Source organism: Diceros bicornis, chromosome 18 (genome assembly GCF_020826845.1).
Source record: "Diceros bicornis minor isolate mBicDic1 chromosome 18, mDicBic1.mat.cur, whole genome shotgun sequence".
NCBI lineage: Eukaryota > Metazoa > Chordata > Mammalia > Perissodactyla > Rhinocerotidae > Diceros > Diceros bicornis.
Window position 1 is genome coordinate 35,639,895 of NC_080757.1, and position 22,706 is coordinate 35,662,600.

Here is a 22,706-nt window from a genome sequence, read left to right on the forward strand (position 1 = left end):
TCTTAATAGTCCTAAGGACACCCACAAAGTGTGGTGGATTTTAGGGCTGTGGATTAAAAAGAAAAACTCTCTTGACAAAGAGAGCACCCTACATCGGTTGGTGATAAGACAGATTTGTGTGAGAGAGCACTTTTCATTCGTGGAGTCGGATAAACTGCTTCTATCACAGCACCTGGAGTAGTGAACTCCCTCTTACTCATTTGCTACAATCAAATGCTTGCTACTGCTCATATCTCGCCTCAAAATTCAAGCTTTCAGTCATCTGTATGCGTAGGAGTACCTGAATAGCTACATGGCATTTTCAAAAGCCAATAAATCATCACTTCTAAAAGAGATCCCAAAGTTTAAGACAAATCTGTAACGGCATACCCAATCTTTCAAGATGGACCTGATGCAGAGTTCTCTCTGAATCAAGTCTTCTCTCCTTGCTCCGTATCTCACCAGGAAAATCCTTGTTTATCCATAATCTAAACACAATGCAGCTTATTTTACTTAAAAGTTTTATTAAATTCCACAATACCATCATTATAATTAGGATTACAGCTGAGCAACTCAGGACTTTTTTTTTTGCTCTATCCAGAAACGACACTAACACATTTGTTTTTAGTCAGGCCAGCGCCATTTACTGCTCAACTTTAATCCCAGACAGTTATGAAGGTTAGCTAGCTCTTGCCCTGAGAACCAATCCAACTATTTTAAGTGACATGAATGATGATATGGCAAAGAGCTTTAGTTCTCAAAGAGAAGTGATTAATTTGATCTGACATCCCATATCTGGCTCTTCAGAGATGACCCCTCACTCCAAAATACATTATACAGAAAGTCTTGCAAAAGAGTTGAGCGAAACCTTCTCAAAACTAATGTACAATCAGTTAACCCTCTGTAGCAATTGCCTGTTGAATCACAGAAGTAGTTTCTGAACTTAAATGGTAAATACTAAAGCTCATGACAGTAGGTTTTAAAAATCATCCTTGTTTCCTCCTTTTTAACATTTGCCCCATGTTGTAGAAAAGGCCAATATATGCAAATATTTTAAAAAGAGAAAGTGCATTTATTTAAGGAAAAATAAAAGCAGGAGACCAAAAAACTATGTCTGCTGTTTTGTGCCGCTAGTTCTCCAACTCAGTCTCCTGAAAACCTGGCTCTCAAAAACCCACAAAAAACAAAAACTATAGGATAGTTCCATAAAGAAAATAATGAGTATTAAATAAAAGTCCAGTATAATAAACTCAAACAGCAGCACATATATTATGTTGGTAATCAAACATGGACGCAGGTAGGCAGACCAGGATGGAACAAGCAGAGCCAAGAAAATTAGAAATAGGTCCTTTCTCTCATTCCTCAAAACCATGCAAAGCAGAACAGCCCAGTCAATACAAAATGAAAGATGTTCAAAGAATCTGAAGAAAATGCAGAAAAGAGACCCTGATGATTAAAAGAATTATCTTTCAATAAATGCTAAGTAAAAAGATGAGAATATCTTTGTGAAAACATGCCAAAGACAAAATGAAAAAGTCCATTCATAGTGCACAGTGAACCACCTACTGGAATGCCACAGAAAACCAAAGGAAAAAGTAGAGGGAAAAGAGCATGTTGTTTCAATAGAAAACAGGGTTAAGACACATGTAAGGTATCCAACTTCTGTGAACTTAGAAGTTAATTACTGACTTGAATGCTGTACACGAGAACCAACGCAACAACATACATTTACTCTGCAAGACATATTATGGAACGCTGAAGCAGATTAAAAAAAAAAATGTTGCCAATAACCAAGTTAACAAATTCTACAGCCTAATAACCCTGAAAGATAATGCGATACTTGGAAGAATCTAGATGATAAACCTTCAGGTTATTGAAGGATGTGGTTTTAACATGTTCTAAGAAAACATCAGGTCAACTGTCATTCTCACAAATCAGAGTAGGAGAGGGAAAAATAATGCCTGCCTTAGTGAGTGATATTGCTAAGCGAAAAGTAACATAGCTTCAAATGGAACTGTCTATGCCCGAAGAAAAGTGAGTGGGGAGACAGGAGTGTGAAAGCAGTCTCTTAATGAATTAAATTCTCGCAAAAACTAACCTTTCTCCTTGGATTTTCTATCTTGTTCTCTGTCCCGACTTTTGCTCCTGTGCTTATACGACTTTCGATCCCGGCTTTTTGATCTTCTTCGATCCCGACTACGAGATCTATGCTTTCTTTCTGACCTATCATGGCTTCTGCTTCTTCGTCGATCTCTACTTCTTAATTTAAAACAAAAGGAAAGCAACTTCAGGTGGTATTACAATGAGAAAAAAATCTTGAATTATATATTGAATAATGAACAAGATTGAGCAAAACTCACCCCTAAAAAGCAAATTAATAGAATCTACTATTAAAACATTTATATTAGAAATCTTAAGAACTGAAAATTACAAATCTTTCTAATGTCAACTTTTCAAATAGCGCTAAAATAGATATCATTGTGCTCTTTAAGACTCCTCTTCTTGGCCAGCCCCGTGGCTTAGCGGTTAAATACGTGCGCTCCACTGCTGGCGGCCCGGGTTCGGATCCCGGGCACGCACCGATGCACTGCTTCTCCGGCCATGCTGAGGCCGCGTCCCACATACAGCAACTAGAAGGATGTGCAGCTATGATGTACAACTATCTACTGGGGCTTTGGGGGAATAAATAAATAAATAAAAAGACTCCTCTTCTTTAATCACAACTCTAATTAAAACAGTAAAACTGATTTCATTTTTTCATGTTTTATTTATTTATTTTTTTGTGAGGAAGATCAGCCCTGAGCTAACACCCATGCTAATCCTCCTCTTTTTGCTGAGGAAGACCAGCTCTGAGCTAACATCTATTGCCAATTCTCCTCCTTTTTTTGTTTTCTCCCCCAAAGCCCCAGTAGATAGCTGTATGTCATAGTTGCACATCCTTCTAGTTGCTGTATGTGGGCTGCAGCCTCAGCATGGCTGGAGAAGCGGCGCGTCGGTGCGCGCCCGGGATCCGAACCCGGGCCGCCAGTAGCGGAGTGCGCGCACTTACCCACTAAGCCACAGGGCCGGCCCCGATGTTTTCATGTTTTAAAAGAATTAGTTACACGACATTTTAAATATTTATTTATTTATTTATTTCCCCCAAAGCCCCAGTAGACAGCCGTATGTCATAGTTGCACAGCCTTTCAGTTGCTGTATGTGGGACGCGGCATCAGCATGGCCAGAGAAGCGGTGTGTCGGTGCAGCCCGGGATCCAAACCCAGGCCGCCAGCAGCGGAGCACGCGCACTTAACTGCCAAGCCACGGGGTCGGCCCATTACACGACATTTTAGTTCTTATATTGCGCTTGATGTTGTTCAAAGCAAAAGATAAGTAGGTAACCTTACTCAAAATAACTTACAATTTAAATGTTTTCTTAGACTCAACGAGAAGAGAAGCTCTTAAGAGACGACCTGGTACACTGACTTCCTAATAAGATTGCATCACTCCTCCTGAGAGTGGTGGGAAATAGCAAAGAAGGTGCCTGGAAGATGGACTCGTTCACTGATTCAACTCCCAGAATCCATCATAGTGCTTAACAATACTTAAGAGTTTCCCAAGTCCCAAGGAATAACACCAGTAGTCACTACTGTTTACTGTACACTCACTACATGTCGGGCGCTGTCATGTGTTCTACATACCTGCTTCGCCGTCTTTCTCTACTTCTCGATCTTTTGTGGTCCCGAGACCTGCTGCATCTTCGGTCAGAAGTTCGGCTTGAGTGCCGACTTCGGGAACGACTTCTCTTTCTTCTTTCTCTGTCTCTAGCCCTTTCTTTTTCTCTTTCTTCTTCTTCTCTTCGTCTTTTCCTTTCTCTTTCCTCCCTTTCTCTCTCCCGTTCTTTTTCTCTTTCTTCTCGTTCTTGCTTCTCCTTTTTTAAACGCTCATCACGATCAGGTTCTTCAGTTCTTTTTCTTAACTTTTCCTAAAGAAATCAGGTTTGATTTTTATGTAACTATAATCTTAAAGACATTGTCAAACAACGGTTACCCAATGTGAAGCATCTGTAGACCTACTTATGGAATCTGATGCCCTGAAAGGGAAATGTAGACATTCTAACACAGTGTATGTACACAAGACATTATTACTTGACTAAATCCTAAGGAATATTCTTTCTCCCCAATTCCTGGCACTAAAGAGTGAAGAAAACGAAGTGCTTTGATAATCTGATGAATAGCAAAATTTTATGGGGATTATCACTGCTTCAAATAATACACATCAGTAAAATATCAACACGAGGTTTATATCTCCATGTGATCATTTGCCATAATAAAATATAACATCAGCTATAGCTAAAATACATGTTTAGAAGAAACTTACTTTTAATTCTTCTACAGTAGCTTTAATTTTGGCATAGCCCATGTGCTGTTTTCCCATCAAATGGTCGTCTACCCGGGACTGGGCATCTCCTACTATCAAAAAAGCTCCACACACTTCACAAACTTCCATTTGTTTTTCTTGGGCAGCAAAACTTTCAATTGTCTGAAATGATAAATTAGTTATTATAAGAATATCTGAGGAAGAGAGAACAAATCTCCCCAAAGACCTTAATATTTAGAATAGATTTCTAATTTTGTGAATTGTTACTCTCCACTTTCCCAAGGCATAATACTGAGCAGCAACTGGTCCCCTTTTAGAGAGGGGAAACATGGCAACAGCAGCCAACCTTCCACATCATCTAGGAAGTGTTGAGATCCCATCACTCAACTGCCACTGTTGAATTACTCACACTGGCTTTCAGAAGGCTTTCAGAAAGCTACTTATTTTAGTCTGCATTCATTTCCTGCTTAAGTACAATAGGCTAAAGGAGTGGCCTCCATATTAAAAATGTTTCTCAAAATCATTAAAGAAATGAGCTCATTGAGTGTAATCTGAACACATCCTATTCAATATTTGGGAACCATGACCAATTATATTCTACCATCAATATCCAAAACATGTATATTTTCTAATTAAAACAGGTAAGAAAGTAGAAAACATTTTAAGAGTACACCAATTTTGAATCAAGGTAAATATGTACTGAGTAACTTGTAAGAAAAAAGAAAATAAAACCCAGGCCCAAATGCATACTACTTATAATCTAAGGCATGGGTTGGCAAGCCAGCAGGTAGAGGCCTGTTTCTATAAATCAAGTTTTACAGGAACACAGCCATACCTATTTGTTTATGTATTGTCTTTATATATGATATAAAGGCAGAGCTTAGTAGCTGCCAGGGACCTTGTGGCCTGAAAACCTAAAATATTTACTACGTGGTCCTTTAAGATAAAGTCTTCTTGACTCTTGATTTAGGACATTAGAAAACTGTTTATAAAGGTTCTCAAATACGAATAGATCCTACTAATTCACAGTGAACAGCCTGGATAAATCAAAATGAGGTTGCTACTCACGGAGGTTGTAGATCTAAGCAATTCTCTCTCTTCTTTTAACTGTTCAACTAATTTCATCATTCCCTGGGCTTCTTCTACTTTTCCTTCAGATCCTAATTCTTCAATCTAAGGAGGATAAAAAAGCAGTCAAGACTCCTTTCTAACCAAACTATCCAAGTATTTTTCTTTTTTTCCCTAGGTTTCATTAGCATTCAGTGGGTGTTTTGCAGAATTTTTGTTTGGTTTTGTTTACTGAAGCCTCTTTGGGTTTAATTTACCCTTTTGATTTTTTACATTAGTGAAGCATACTTGACATGCAATATAAACAGCACATTTTTTTGTGTGTGTGTGTGAGGAAGATCAGCCCTGAGTTAACATCCATGCCAATTCTCCTTTTCGCTGAGGAAGACTGGCCCTGGGCTAACATCTGTGCCCATCTTCCTCCACTTGATATGGGACTCTGTCACAGTATGGCCTGACAAGTGGTGTGTTGGTGCGCACCCTTAACCACTAGGCCATGGGGCCAGCCCCAACAGCACATTTTTAAGGTGCACGATTTGCTAAGGTTTGACACCCAGGAAACCAACTCCATCATCTAGATAATGAAAACATCCATCACCCCAAAGTTTCCTCCTGCCTCTTTGTAGTACCTCGTCCCCAAGAAACCACTGATCTGCTTTCTGTCACTAGAGTTTGCATTTTCTAGAATTTTATATAAATGGAACCATGCACTTTTTATTCCTTTTTTTGGTCTGTCTTCTTTCACTCAGCCTAATTATCTTACGATTCATTCATCCTGTTACATGTAGTTAATTCCTTTTTATTATTGAGTAGTATTCAACGACATGAATACATCAGTTTGTTTATCCATTCACCTGTCAATAGACATTTGAGTTACTTCCAGTTTTTTTAGGGTTTTTGCTAATTATGAATAAAGCTGCTATGAACATTGATATACAATTCTTTGTGTAAACATATGTTTTCTTTTCTCTTGGGTAAATATCTAGGAGTCAAATGGCTCATGGTGCATCTTTTAACTTTTTAAGGAACAGATAATCTCTTTTCCAAGAGGGCTGTACCATTTTACATCCCATCAGCAGTGTATGATTGTTCCAGTTTGCCCATATCTTCACTAACATTTGGTATGGTCAGTCTTTTTAATTTTAGCAATTCTAATCAGTGTACAATAAGTATCTTGTGGTTTTATTTTGTATTTCCATAATGACCATGACATTGAGCACCTTTACATATACTTAATTGCCATCCTTCTATCTTCTTTGGTTAAGTGGCTATTCCAAGTATTTTCTGACATTAATGCAGACAATTCTCACCTGCTGCAAGAGCACATCAATTTTATCTGTTAGAACCTGAATTTTTTCTTCATTTTTGCCTGTTGGGCCAGCTGCCTATTGAAGATAATAAAACATATTGTCAACAAGTAAAAAACAAAGATAAATATTTAAACTCTCACATAAAATACATAATATTTGTATTTAATAATTAAAATGTTGAATCACAAGGATAGTAACAATTATCTTCCATTTCTGTTAGTCAATTACATATTTTGTCAGTTACTGATATTTAAGAGAAAAACCTTATGATCAGCAAAATCAATATTATATAGAGACTGAAAAAAATGAATGCCTTCTAAGTTTTACGTCATTCTAAAAGAACACAAAGTAATAAATGAACTTGAACACAAGTTTCAATACTAGGGAGGTCTCTGGGTCTCCAGAGAACAACACTCTACAAAGACTGTAAATTAATTTCATACTCACCCCAGAGGACTGCTGGTTTTGAGATAATGCCAAACGGGCATGGCCTCGTCTAATTCTACGTTCTACTTCTGCAAGTAAGCTCTGTAAGTATCGCAGAAAATCTCTCTCATAGCCAACTTTCATAAAACGAGAACTCTTCTCATACCTGATAAAAATGATAACAAACATGCAATACTTCCTCTCCAAATCTTTATCCATTATAACTCACATATTCTATCTTAACTAGTCTCATGGACTGTTGCATTCAGACTAACGAGTAAACGAGGTAAGAAGTGAATTTCTGGTTGTCCCTCATCCTGGTAAAGGGAAGGCTCTATTTAGCATTATGTTTAGTTAAGAGCACAGATTTTACAATCAGGCAAATCTAGGTGCTTAAACACCAGCTCTACCACTATACTAGATGTGTGACCCTGGACCCAGGACAAGTCTCGGGGCTGTTAAAATGCAAATGTGATATATAAAAAAAAAGCTTAGGCTTTACGCTTAGCATATAGTATGCACCCATACGATGGCTATTAGTAGCATTATTGAAGCTATATGACTTTCTACCACCCCCAGCTAATCAATAGGACCTCTATCAAACATTCAATTTACACTAACTCCAATTATTTCTTCAATCCTTGTCCCCTTTAAACCAAATAATGACGGGGGGGGGCGGGGTAGAGATGACCAAAAAAAGGTAACTTACTGTTTTCGTAGATTTTCATCATGAATTTTTTCACATGGACCTGAAAGAAAAAGAACGTGAGATACGAATGTATCAATTATTGGTGACATTAACGTTTTCTCTTGTCGAAACAAAAGGAAGTTCTTTTTCTGAAAAAAGATCCTTTTTAATCACTGAGTAGTCTGCAGACACCTAAACTGAGCTACTAGAATCATGAAGTAACATGCCCAAGTTAAGCACATGAAAATTGTTCTCCTTAGGCTTCAAGATCAGTATAATGGAGAGCAACTATATGGTAAGAAAAGAGAAGAAAAAAGAAGAGAGAGTGGGAGGAAAGAGAAAATTGTTCCTTACTGCCGCTCAAGAAAAAAGTGTGATAAGGGCAGACCACTGGTCTGAACCCCCACTGACACTGTATTCTTTTCAAGTATCGCACATGAAGTCAAACAGTACGAGGCTAGCACACTAGTCCTACCCCTTCCCACCTCCAAAAGGCAACCAATTTTAACACTTTTAGCTATTTCTTCTGAATTTACCTCCATATTTCTAAATTCTATGCTTATTTTGCTTTTTCTTGGTTAGACATTAAAATTTTAGGTTAAACATTCAGTGTTTATATTTTGACTATGCAAGTACCATTAACTGCTAAGTGAAACAAAAGGTGCATTATGATGACACTTTTGATACACTTCACACTTTTGTTGGAATTTTTTCATTTGTTTTTTTCTATGGATCTATTTCCAAATTCTTCTCAAACACTAACTCAGCTATAGAAACTATCTCAACACTAATTTCCCTCAAGATTTAAAATAGATTATCAGCTTCATTTTCTTCCATAAGCGTTCCATCCTGCTTCAATCTGGGCTGCTTATTTCCTAAGCACACTAACAGAACTGGCATCCTGAGAAATTCTTTTTCTGGTCTGTACTGGATATAGTTGACTAGATCTCTTGTTGTTCCTCCTTCTTGGTTTATAACCACGTTTTGGTGAAGTTTCCAGAGAAAAGGTTCATGGGAGATAAATTTGTTGAGACATACCATGTCTGAAAATGTCTTTTTTCACCCTCATACTTTGATGTTTAGCTCTACAGCTAACCTAGGTAAAAATATTTTTTCACTTAGAATCCTGAGGGTGTTTCTCCAATGTCTTCAAGCTTCCAGTGCTGTTACTGACAAATCTGAGGCCATTCTGATTCATAATCCTGTGTGCCCCACTCGCATCCCTGGTGGTCTGAAATTTCACAATGGTGTGCCTTGGTATGGATCTTTTTTCATTCACTCTGCTAAGCACTCGAAGGACCCACTCTATAATCCAGAGACTAACATCCATCAGTACCGCAAATTTTTCAATTTCTTCCCTCTGTTTCCTCTGCCTAGAACTCTTAATCAGCTATTAGAGCACTGGACTGATATAATTTTTTCTAATTTTAATCTTTTCTGTCTGATTACCCAACATTCCAGGAAATTTCCTTGATTTTATTTTCAAACCTTTCCACTAATTTTATTTCAGATTTCTCCAGTTCTAATTTCCAAGAGCTCTTTTTGGTTTTTCAAAAGTTCCCTTTTTATATAGCATTCTAATCTTCCTGTTATCTTCTCTGATTTCTCTGTGGATACTAAATTTAGTTAAAACTTTTAAATTTTTTTCTTCTGCTTTCTCCATTATCTCTACTTCCACTAAATTCTTTTTTTCTGTTGGTTTTGCTTAATTTTTCATGTTGAAGGTTTTCTTCAAATGTCTGACTGTTGTTCCCTGGCGGGCAAAATCTGACTAGAAGTTGGTATGCACAGGCAGTTTGTCAACTAATGGAGCTTTACCATAGGAAAATCAGGCAAGACTTTCTTTTACGAGGTTCCCCAAGGGTCAGTACCTGTAGATCACTTCTCTGGAACTGTTCACTTTCTCTAAAGAATCCTCTTCTCTTCTGCCTGGGGAAAAACATCTGGCTGTATCCTTCTAGGAACAGGGCAGAGGAAGGGAATGGGAAAACCCCACTATTAAGAATATAGACTGATTTCATCTCTCTTATAGTCTCATTTTTACTCATTACTGCCCTGTGCAGTGTCTAGAATCCCATTATCTAGACTTGTCCAGCCCTAATGTCCTAATGCTCTAGGGCAATCATCGTGCTTAACGAATTAACTTCTCTTTGATGTTTCTAGAATGATACTAGTTATGTACCATCCTTGGGACAAGAAAACAGTCAATTATATTTTTGCATTTTGTGGTTCAGATGAACTAGAGTCTCTTTAGTCCCATTTCTCCAGAAAATTACCCCCTAGTTTCCTAGGGTGTAGGGGTGGGAGAGGCAGAATCACAAGATGCACAGGTCTTAAGCGTCTGACCTAGACTAGTGGTTCTCAACAGGAGGCAACTTTGCCCCCCTCAGACATCTGGCAATGCCTGGAGATATTTTTTTGGTTGTTACAGTTGGGGAGTGCTACTGGCATCTAGTGGGTAGAGGCCATGGATGGTGCTAAACATTCTACAATGCACAAGATGGCCCCCCTAAAACACATAACTATCCAGCCCAAAATGTCAAATGTCAAGGTTGAGAAACCATGAACTAAACTAATCTCTCATTTTCAGTCCCATGACTCAACTCTGCCTTCTATGGTACCTGGTGCCTCCAAATCCTGAGCCTGTCCAGGGTTCTGCTGATCAAACATTTGCTTCTGTTTAATATCCCATTCTGCAGGCTCTTAGGGTACAGTTTTCTCTGCTCTGTTGAGTTTGGTGCTACTCTTCCATCCACTTGTCATCTTCCAAAAATTTGCTGACATGTCTCATGTTAGCTCCTCTTCCCTTTACACATGAGGAAGATCAGCCCTGAGTAACATCTGTGCCAATCCTCCTCTATTTTGTATATGGGACACCACCACACCATGGCTTCATGAGCAGTGTGCAGGTCCACTCTTGGGATCCTAACCCGCGAACACTGGGCTGCTGCAGCAGAGCACGCAAACTTAACCACTATGCTACCGGACCAGCCCCATTTACATCTTTTTTTGTTTTTACATTTTCATTTTAGTGAAGGGGTTTGAGGAGGTAGTGGAAATAGACATGTATGTTCAATTAAGCCACCACGTTTAACCACACTGGCATTTATTAATACATTCAAAAACCTAAGCCAGGGAAGAAATTACTTTATCAACAAACCTTTAAGAGAAAACTTTTCAAAATTATAAAGCACCAGGTTTTTTTCCCTTAATCATAAATTTGATAAAGTTACACAGAAAATTTACTTACCAAGATCAGAACGAGTGTTTGTGAACAATTCCGCAGGACAAAAACCACAGAGATAATATTTACAAACCTAGTGAAGAAAAACAAAAGTACTTGACTTTTAAAATTGTTCAGTTTTAAAACCAGATTGGAAAAGCGTGCCAAATAACTATTTTATCATTTCTTGATCTTCTTCTTTCAATCAAGTAAGTATAAGAACAATTTCATTTGTTAAACCATATTGGTTAGGTAAATTAGTGCTTTTCAGACTCCTGGATTTCAGTAAAAGATCTGCATGACTGAAAGAGTTACCAGCATTTTCTACTACCTACTTTTAATCATTGCCCCTCTGCCCAGCAACAACAAATATGGCATCCAGAGGAAAGGAAAATGTTTATTTTTATTTAAAAACAAAACAAAACACCCTGGACTGTTCTTATCGTTATAACTTTGTTAAAAGACCAGACCCAATTTACAGATTAGGATTTGGGAATCACTATCTAAATTACAAATAACATTCATTTAAAGCAGTCTCGTTCAGTATTTTCGCTTAAGAGATCCTGTCACAGGCTCTAAAATGTACTGGATATTTTCACACATGCCAGCACTTTACCAAATGACTCTTGATGGGCTTCTTTTTATTTATTTATTGGTGAAGAAGACTGTCCCTGAGCTAACACCTGTGCCAGTCTTCCTCTATTTTGTATGTGGGATGCCGCGACAGCATGGCTTGATGTGCAGTATGTAGGTCTGTACCCAGGATCCAAACCCATGAACCCTGGCCCACCGAAGCGGAGCAAACGACCCTAACCACTACACCACCTAGCCAGCCCCTTGATAGGCTTCTACGGTACGGAGAAAAACTGTTAACATGAAATTTACTTTTAATTCTCTGCCACTGGTACTTCTGTTAACTCCTTCAAGATATATTCCAAGACTGCTCTATCCTATATTTAATTCTATAATTCAGCAAACCAAAACCTACTGAGCAAACATCTCCCTTCCTTCATATAATACTTCATTGTTATTGGATGGATTACCAATATACAGTCATGAGCTGCATAATGACATTTCAGTCAACAAGGGACTCCTCTTAGGGGATGGTGGTCCCCTAAGATCAGTACCACATAGCCTAGGTGTATAGTAGCCTAGACCATCTGGGTTTAGGCTCAACTTCTAAGTACGCTCTACATGATGTTCACACAAGGATGAAATCACCTAACAAATGCATTTCTCAGAACATATACCCACTGTTAAGCAACGCATAACTGTGCAACTATGACACGTGAAAGAAGAGATAAGTTAATTTTAAGACTGAATGCAAGTTCTTTCTAGGCACTTAGGACTGGATGTTAAATCTGAAATAGATTGTTTTCTGCCTCGAAGGCCAATATTTTACACTTGTTTGAAGCAATGTGGTCCCATAAGCTGAGACCAGAAGAATTAAGGTCATAGAGAACAAAAAGATTCAAAAATCAAGTCTAATCAACATATTTAGTTTTATATCAATATTATTATCCTGTTATATATATAGCCATACATCATAGTATGTACTATTTTCTTTTCTTTAGAAGTTCTTCTAATACTTGATTTTTAAGATTACTCTTTGTAACTTAAACATTGTTCTTACAAATTATTTATTAAAAAGGCTCTATATGTTCGAATGGTTAATGTTTTTCCAAATTATTTCTAAACTTCCAATGGTCATATGAAATGTTTAAAAATGCTACTTTTAACTCTGACTTGCTAAACTTTGCATCCACTTTAAGTGTATCACAATAAAATAGCAACTCCAATACTCAATTTTAAAAAATACTTAAGAATTTCTTTTATTTGGGGGGAGGGAGGACAGAGACAAAGAGTACACTACTTATCGTTCAGACTATTAACCCTGGTTCCAAGGGCCCAAAAATTATTTAACAAAGCTCCCACAACTGTAATAGTTATCTGTAATAGCTTAGTAATATTTATGGCCAGCATTCAGTGTTATTTATAGCTACAAATTGTATGGTTATATAATAATTTAAAAACTAAATTTAGTGTGCAGCTCTCGTAAGTATGAAACTTGACTATTGCTGTGCATTTTACTTTCACTTACTTATCAAAGTTTATTTTAATTTCTATTTCCCATGTTTACAGAAGTATATTCTAGGGTTTTGGAGTGGATTCTCTCTAAAGACTGATTTAATTGCTTTCATTAGGACTTTTATTGTCATAACTAATAAACATAAGACTACTGTTCCTTCTTATGTTTAAACTTGGCCAATCTCTATGATCCTCAAAAAGGCTCATCATTAAAACAAAAAGAATACACATCTCTATAGCCCCTTCTGACTCTGAAATATAACCAAATACAAACTTCAAGTATTTCTAGGAAAGAAATCATATAATTCTTTTTGGTAATGAAATATCAATACAGTAGTCACTGAATCTTAGTTTTAATAACATTTATCACTGAAATCAAATCAACCTGGATCTGAATTTGGGCTTTACCGTATATCGTGTGACTTAACTTTTCTGTAAAACTGGTGATTATTACAAGCTTCAAGGTTTATCATAAAATGTATATAAATGTTATTTTTTCAAAACTAAAATACTTCCAATTTTCCAGAGCTATTTAAAGTTTTATTCTAAAACCTAAGCCTATTTATACAAATAAGGCTTTCCAAAAGCCAGCAGATTCTAAGTGGTCAAAACTCTAAATGTACTATGTCGGTTTTACAATAAAATACATAAATGAATACACTCTTAAATCTAATAAGTACTGCATGGGACTTTAATTTAAAAGGGCTTTTAATTTTAAAAAGCAGAAAATGGCACCTCAACAATCATTTAACACTATGTGCTAAAAACGATGCCGGAAATCAAAGAACGAGTAAGACCCACTCCTCAAGAAGCTCACAGTCTAGAAGAAGACAGAATAGAAACAGAAAACAAAAAATAGAGTGTACTAGCATTTACATGCAACACTAAAAAGAGAGAAGGGAATTAATTTAATTAAGAATGTCAAGTCATCACAGATGGTGAAGCTTGAACTGGTTCTTACGTTGGGAAGCAGAAAGGTTGCAAGACATTCTTATTCTAGGCATAAGGAAACAACAGTAGACATAGAATACGAAACAGGCAAGCGTAAATAGGGACATTTGGAGAGGCACCCAAGTGCAGAGTTTGAATCCTGGCAGCCACTTATCCACTATGGAACTGTAGACTGTAACTCTGCCTTGGTTTCCTTACATAAAAAAAGGAAAGAGGGGCTAGCCCAGAGGCACAGTGGTTAAGTTCACACACTCCACTTCGGCAGCCCAGGATTCGCAGTTTTGAATCCTGGGTGCCGACTGAAGGAGCGCTCATCAAGCCATGCTATGGTGGTGTCCCATATACAAAATAGAGGAAGATGAGCACAGATGTTAGCTCAGAGACAATCTTCCTCAGCAAAAAGAGGAAGACTGGCAACCGATGTTAGCTCAGGGTCAATCTTCCTCACAAAAAAAAAAAAAAAAAAAAAAGCAGATGACAAATAATACCTCATAGGGGGATTGTGAAATTTAAACTATATGTTTGTTAAATCAGGAGAACGAGGTAAATTAGTCTGATTTTTAAAATACTACCCATTACCTTTTAAAAAATGTTTTTAGACACTATGTAAACTAAGATATGCCATGCCTGCCTGTGGGTTAACCAAGTGATACCTATAACTTAGTCCAACCAACCCATTTGAATCAAGAAAACAGATCAACACATGACCTGCCTTGAAGTTATCTAGCTACTTACAGAATCCAAATTAGAACCCATTTTCCTAATGCAGTTTTGTGTGCTCTTTACACTCTTCAACTCTCCTTTGATACTGCTGTAATGTAATGGTACATCAAAATATTTGTTACTCTATCCAATAAGCTCTAGCTACTTAGACTGCTTCTTTTAACCTCCCGAGGGATTGCAGATGTTTAAAAAAATTTACACTTAGTCTTGTATTCAGCAAGTCTTTACTAAACGTCCATCAAAAACCTAAGAATCTGATAAGCAAAGGTGGGAGGAGTACCGACAAAGGGGTGGTGGTGGTGACCAGAATTCTCTTAACATAATTGTGATTTATCCTCTTGATAAATTTACGGCAACACCAGTGACCAAAAGAGTTCAACCTCAACAGCACCCTTTTCAAAAACTACCAGTTAAGAGAATGCAAAAATACAATCAACATTGGAAATGTGACTAGAAAATTTTAATTACAAGTTTCTGTCATATTAAAGTCAAATTGTCAAAAATTAAAACAATACCTGGTGTTATATAGTGTTGGGAAAAAGACACTCCAAACAACACCAGAGGGCTGTGGGACAATTTGGCAGCATCCATCAAAATGTGAAATGTGCATTTAACTTAGTCATTCTCTTTCTAGGAACCTATCTTACAAGTGACTCAGCTATATGTACTACAATGTTCACTGCAGCTTGGTTGGTAATGGCAAAAGAATTAGACATAATGTACATATCCACCAGAAAACAAATAGTTAAATAAATTAATGTAGATTTATATGAACCAAAAAGGAAAGATTTCACAGCTTAACTGAAAGTTATAAAAATACATATTATATTTATATATTATACAGTCCTAACAACTTGCACTTATAAGTATATGTATGTGGCGGTAAGTTATTAGAAAAGATTTGAAAACATACACACCAATTTTTACGTTTTTCAGAGGGATTTGGTGACGGGGAGGGGAGGCAAAGACAGACTTTCACTGTTTACCCCCATGTTAAATTTTAATCTAACAAGCATGTTTACTTTTGTAAAAAATAATTTTAATGGTTCTAAACGCAGAGGGAAAACATAAAATACTAAAATCAATTCCAAAAATATTAATGGAATCAATCTTTCATAAATGAGAGAACATTATTTAATGTAAAGACTTACACATTTGGAGGGGGTTTCAGTAAGTATGACTATTTAACTGAGAAAATGCTAAAACTTACACCTTAACAAAAACAGTCCTATTTTTTTAGCATTCACTTCTTCAAGGCACTATCAATTTAAACCACTTCCAATCACAAAAGTACACTAAGAGTATCTTACTGGTTTTTATCTTTCTATACCTACTTGAATCCAACAGTAACCAAATAGTTCTCCCTTACATTAATCAAATATTTTCAATGTTGTCTCCATTACTTTCCCCAAATCAGCTGAATGCCTAGCTGTTTCTCACCCTAATGGTCAGGTCAGCTATTTCTTATTTACAAATAGTAAAGCCTTCAAATCATTAAATCACACATAAACGTCTTTACAGACACCTACAAATACAGGTCCCTACCTAAAATCCTGTGGATGCCTTAAAGAGCTTCTTTTGGTATTCTAAGTTACTAACCACTCTGAAAAGGTATTTGGGTCCATGAGATACCAAGTTCCATTTTATAAACAGGTCATAAACATAAAGTATTTATTCAATTTCTATTCTGATAATCTAAATACTGGCATTTTAAATTCATCATGTCAGCAAGAGTCAATCTGATATTTGATGACAACAACTTTACTTCAACTGTCTGTCATACACATTTTTTCATTTAAAATCCAAGAATACTTAGAAATTTTACTGATGGACCAAAAACACAATAACTTTCACTCTGCAATCTTTAGTCACTTCCACCATTAATAGTTTAACTCTGAGTACAAGAGGCTAGATAGAAGTGTTTCTTTTTAGCTAAAAGAGAGAAATTCAAGTTTTTTAAAAAAAGATTAACCCAAGAAAAATTTTAATATAAGAATTTATAACAAAAAGAGTCAGTCCCTGATAACATATACTATGTTTCAGCTATATCATAATCACACTTTCTACATTCATTCATTTCCATGCCTTTAAAAAAAAAAAAAAAAAGATTTATTTATTCCCCCCCCCCCCCCAAAGCCCCAGTAGATAGTTGTATGTCATAGCTGCACATCCTTCTAGTTGCTGCATGTGGGACATGGCCTCAGCATGGCCGGCGAAGTGGTGCATCGGTGCGCGCCCGGGATCCGAACCCGGGCCGCCAGGAGCGGAGTGCACACACTTAACCGCTAAGCCATGGGGCCGGCCCCATCCATGCCTTTTATATTATATACGCCTTTGCAGTCATGGTTCACTCTCCCTTCTTGCCTACAGACTTCTGGTAAAATTTTCACCAATTTTCCACAGCAGCCAGATAGTAAACATCTCTCTCCTGCTTAGACGCCTTCAATTGTTTCCCAATATAATTTAGCCCCAACTTTTAACAAGACTTATAAAAACCATTCAAAACCAGGTTCCTGCCCATCTATCCACATGCCCCCTCCCCAACAAAAACAAACAAGGGCTCCAGCTATAACACTATTTACAATTTCTCAGGCCTACTATTTTCTCCAGCCTCTAGTAACATTAGTCTTCTCTCACTCCCTCTGGCTAATTCCTACTAATCCTTAGGTCTCAGGAAAGAGGCCTTTCCTGAGTACCCCACGCTGAGTTAGGTGCCCCTCTCAAGTGTGCTTTTCTTTTTCTTTTTTTTTTTTAATTTTATTTATTTATTTATTTTTTCCCCCAAAGCCCCAGTAGATAGTTGTATGTCATAGTTGCACATCCTTCTAGTTGCTGTATGTGGGACGCGGCCTCAGCATGGCAAGAGAAGCAGTAGGTCGGTGCACGCCGGTGATCCGAACCCGGGCCAACAGCAGCGGAGCGCGCACACTCAACCACTAAGCCACGGGGCCGGCCCTCAAGATTGCTTTTCTAGACCCCACACTTTTCCCCATTGTGGCACCTACCACATTGTGTTATGAAGGCGCATTTACTCCTTCATATCTGCCACCAGACTGACGGCTCTCTCAGGCCAAGTGCTGTAGCTATTCTATCTACTATAAGTGAAACATTTTGCTGAATAAATGAATATAGCTATTTCCCCAACTTACAAGTAAAATATGAGAAAATGAAACATATTTCATAAAACAATGAAGCACTGTATTACCAACTTAAGTCTTTCTTTCCTTGCGAAGAAATCAAGTCTAATGATGTATACACGTACATAAACACACATTTTTCCTAAAGCAATATTAACGAAATGCCTTAACATTTTCAGCATGATAATAGTACTGTGGTTATGTTTTTTTGAAGTCCTCATATTTTAGATATATAATGATGTCCTTAAGGTTGAAATGAGAGAACCGCTTCAAAATAATGGAAGGGGTAGGGGATATAGAGGAAATAATATTGGTCATGTGTTGATAATGTCGTACTGGGGTATGAGTACATGGAGAGTTCATTATACTATTCACTCACCGTCTGTTAACGTTTTGGAGTGAAAAAACAAACAGCAGTTACAGACACACGTAAAACACTGACTGCTGGCAATTCTGAGAAGCCCAACACTTACCATTTACTATAGAGTGAGGCAGGAAATGCCTACATTTCTGACAGAAAGAACATTTTGGTGACTATGAATTAAAGCTATCTAGTAAAATATGTATAGATGTGATGCACCATAATTATTAATTTTTCGCTTCCAATTTTCCTTCCCAAATTCTGAATCCCCTTTTTAGATGTAAAAACAAAAATGTTCACAAGTAAAAATGTGGACAGAAGCCTTAACTGTTTTTTCTTTTCTAAACAACTTTCAGTGTCAATGCAATATTTCCTAACATTCTTAAGATTTTAGAAAAGAACATTTAGTTCAATTCCCTTCATAAATTATTAAACCTTCAGGGAACAGGGCATACTTGAATTTGATAAATGATGAAAGAAACTTCATTTTAGATATTATCAGATCAGAGTTAAGTCAACAGTTAAATAATTTCACTTCTGGGTTGAGATCTACATGTAGAAACCTCAATTTGAATTACAAAATTCCTGTTCTATTATAAAAATAATAACCAAAGCTCCAGACCAGACTTTACAATTCCCTACAATCTGAACTATTCAGGTAATTAGAAGGCTACTAAATGCCTTCCCTGGCAAACACTGAAATCTTCCCATGTGGACACTAACTGAAACGTGCTCACACTAGGCAGTTAAAATCATATGCTTAACTAGGCAGTTAAAATCATATGCTTTCCTTATTACAGTGGTTAAGGTTAACAAAGCAGAGCAAACTACTAAACACAGAAATATTAATAATCTCAAGGAAATGTAAAGTAATAATAAACGAGGCAGAAGGGCGTGTCACTGAATCATTGGAACGGCATTAAAGCTGATCTGAATTTAGCTGAAAACTACTTTCTCTCAGATCCCGAGGCAGCAATCTGCAAAGAAGGTGGAAATGCCTGTAAAGTACTAACTCCAATAAAGCACCTTCCAAGATTCAACCTTGATAGTGCTTACATATACCTTATTACAAATAAATGAAAGGTCAAAAGGTTGATAATTTGCACCACAGGTGCATCCTTCAAGGAAAAACGAGCTTCCCCAAGTGCTACCAGCTGACAATTAAAAACCCAGGACTAATCAGGTGGTCAGGAAGCAGTAGCTCACAAGCTTTAGAATGTGTTAAGGCCATATAAAAAAATGCAGATTTCTGGGGCCTTCCCCTAGACCTACAGAATCAGAATGGGGGTGCGGGGAGGGGAGGGGATAAAAAAAAAATCTGCATTTAAAACAAATTCCACAGGTCAAATACAGACACACAGGAACTACTTTTAACACTAAGTTAAAGTTTCCATTTCAATTGTTAAACAAAAGGACCCCACCCAGCTGAAACAGCTTTTCCCATCAAGTGCAAGTGTGGCAAAGAAAAATTTCCAGATAGAACACGAATGCAAAAATATTTTGAAATATCGGGTTACAGTGGTGGTGAAAACCTTACAGTATACACTGGGGGGTTGTTCATTTCTCCAAAATCTTAGCACTAATAGCCAAGAGCAAAAGAATATGGAAACGACCCGGAAGTGATGCCACGAGCTTCCCCAGCTTTATTCTTATTTAGACGCGGCCATATGCTTGGTTCCTGGTCAACACCAACCTTTTCCCTGAAGACATGAATCTGAAATACCAGCAACTGACTTTTTCAAAGCCCTGAATCTAGAATGAAGTGCAATCTGTCATTAAAGGCATAAAATATTTTGGTGACAAGCACCAAAAGTTTAAATCAGTGAGAAGCACTAAAACAGAGAGCAAAGTAGATTTATTACAGCTGAGATGACATAAAAACCTAAGTGGCTATTCTGAGAGCCTCATTGCTAATGTTATAAAAACCCATCACATATAATGCAATGTGGCAATAAAATACCATCAGGAAAACAAAGTTTCTTCATAACACGTGTTCAAAACCAAGGAGGAACAAACACAGGCTACTCCAATTAATGAGCAGGCAATCAAATGCAATTTTCTCTCTTTAATTCAAAATACATAAATGCCCTATTTGCACATCAACTGAATATTTTTTTTGTCAAGCTTAGAAGGAAAGACTACTGAGTTAAGTGGTAAAAGAAAATTTTACTTCATTGTTGCAAAGAAATGCCTAGAAAGGAAAGATGGTCAAGACAAGCAGCAAAGGTACTGTCTAGTCTGACAAGTAGGGGAAAAAACGCAAACGTCAAAAAAAAAACAAAAAAAAACAACTTTTAAAAAGCTTCACCTCTCTTGAGGTCAATGACAAATGCGTGAATTTGACTCCACACAATGAGTTCTACCATAACACTTCCTACTACTTTGCAATCAGGCAGCACCCCAACACTTGAGCCAAACACGTTCTTTTTTCAGGTACCGAAAGCACTCATCTAGCACCAACGTGTTTTCCCGCAGTGCAAAAGACAAATTTTACTCTGACCAAAGCCTCTGTTTACAAAGACTAAGCAATTTCCTGAAAAGCATATTTAACTATTCCTTCATATTTTCATTAGCACCTGCCTTTAAATTACTACGTTGTTTGATAACAAGAGCAAAACAAGTAAAACTAAATTCTACATCTATTCTTCAGGTAAGACCTAAAATAAACGTTACACTGCATGTTCAAAACACTTGAACTACATGACGGTTATCTACAGAGAGCTAGTTTCACAGAATCGTGGAAAGTGACCAGGACTAGAAACGAGGTTGAGTTTCGCCACTTAACTTGCCAGGAGACCTTGGGTGAGGCTCTCCAGTCTCATCTGTGCAAGTGGGGTTGTAACACTGACCCTAACTCACAGGGTTAGGAGGATCCAATGAGTTTTATGCGAAAGAAAACGCCTGGACAACCATCTATCTACATGAAGGGCTTACTAGAACGAAATGCTAGCAAACAACATGTGTAAACCATCACGGTAAACCCTACCAAGTCATGAGCCTCTTCTATAATTTTATTTCCCCACACAAGCGTCAACACTGAATTATTACTGAAGTAATATGCTGCCACAATTTTTACCACTAATCCCGGCCAGATATTTCAAGTTTAAATACGCCGCTCAACCCAAATAACGGAAGAATTTGCCCTTTCCCCTATTTCCTGAGGTGAAAACACCGGAGCCTCTAGACGTAATAAAATACTCCTTCCTTTCCCGCGTTTCCCCGCCTCGTTAAAGTGCTTTTCAATTCCACCTAGGGCCCCCTCTGACTTCCTGGACACTAAAACAACAACAAACCACCCCTTATCCCTGGATCCGGGCGGACTCCTCCCTCCCGAGCCATCCTCCCGGCTCCCTCCGGGCACGGGGTCGGACGCTCGACCCGGCGCGGCCCCGGCCCCAAACCGCGCCGCGGGCCCGGCGGCCCCGGCCCCCGCCCTCCCCTCCCCCACGGCGCCCGGGCACAGGCCCAAGGCCCGCGGGACTTACGCTCTCGTGGTCCCACCGCACGTTGCTGCGCTTCTCGTCCGGGGCGAGGTTTCGGTCTCGGCCCATTAACTCATCCAGCAATTGCGCGGCCGAAATCATGGTGCTTTCTTCGGGCGCTGCTCCCACCAGCCCTGGCACCCGCCAAAGAAAACGCCGGCGACACCACCGCCAAGCCCTCCGGCCCGCTTGCAGGCCGAAAATCCTCCTCCAAAGAGCAGCCGACAAGACAAAATGGCCGCCGCGCGGGCGCCTTCCCAGCATGCCGTGCGCGCGCGTGCGCCCGCGGGGACACGCCCAGGCCTGGGAGGTGAGGTCGGCCCGCTTCCGCCGGCCCGGGGGCGGGGCCTGCCCAGGCCGGGCCCGGAGTCCGCCCCTGCCGGGTGGCGCCGCCCCACTCCGTGCTGTGCGGTACCAGAGGTGGCGCCGAACGGTGAAGCCGCCCGCCTACTTCCCCAAGCGCCGGTCTCCCCGAGCTCCTTCACAGGGACAAATGGAAGCCTACGCCTTGAAGCTTCGACGCTGCTCCGAAATGCAGAAAAGAGCAGTGTTCCCTTGGTCCCACGCGGTGCACTCGATGCCATCTTCCAGTGGAGGAAACTGAAGACCAGCACTCATTCGGTGTTCCGACTCCATATTCCGAGTCACCGCGCTCACCGCCCCTTCCTCCTGGCTTGGTTCTCCCACCCCGATTCCCCTGATTCACAAGGTGGGAAATCAAGGCAGGAAGAGATAAAGTGGTTTCTGCAAGATCAGACGGAGTATGGGGATTCAGCCCTACACCTGATGCCTCCCAGTCTGGAATTTTTTTAAATTATTGATTCATTTATTCAACCAATATCTGAGTATTTACCATGTGCCAGGTAAGCTCTTGAAGCTTGAAGCTAAATTCTGAACATTTCACAGTCCTT

General features: G+C 38.6%; 1 protein-coding gene across 8 annotated transcripts in view; it reads right to left on the reverse strand.

Annotated features, from left to right (window-relative positions):
- LUC7L3 (LUC7 like 3 pre-mRNA splicing factor) overlaps positions 1-22,024 on the reverse strand; it is a 25,537-nt gene extending 3,513 nt beyond the window's left edge. For 4 of the 8 annotated variants that reach the window (XM_058560671.1, XM_058560666.1, XM_058560668.1 and 1 more), the window contains exons 1-9: positions 21,799-22,023; positions 11,081-11,147; positions 7,852-7,891; positions 7,164-7,308; positions 6,717-6,791; positions 5,407-5,511; positions 4,339-4,500; positions 3,660-3,943; positions 2,078-2,238 (exon numbers count right to left, since the gene is read on the reverse strand). In XM_058560671.1, the coding sequence (XP_058416654.1) occupies positions 2,078-2,238; positions 3,660-3,943; positions 4,339-4,500; positions 5,407-5,511; positions 6,717-6,791; positions 7,164-7,308; positions 7,852-7,891; positions 11,081-11,147; positions 21,799-21,897 (1,138 nt within the window). In that variant the 5' untranslated portion in view covers positions 21,898-22,023. Of the gene's footprint in view, positions 1-2,077; positions 2,239-3,659; positions 3,944-4,338; positions 4,501-5,406; positions 5,512-6,716; positions 6,792-7,163; positions 7,309-7,851; positions 7,892-9,701; positions 9,788-11,080; positions 11,148-21,798 lie in introns of those variants that run through there. The other 4 variants (XM_058560667.1, XM_058560669.1, XM_058560673.1 and 1 more) reach the window with 4 other exon arrangements.
- Positions 22,025-22,706: the final 682 nt, after the last annotated feature.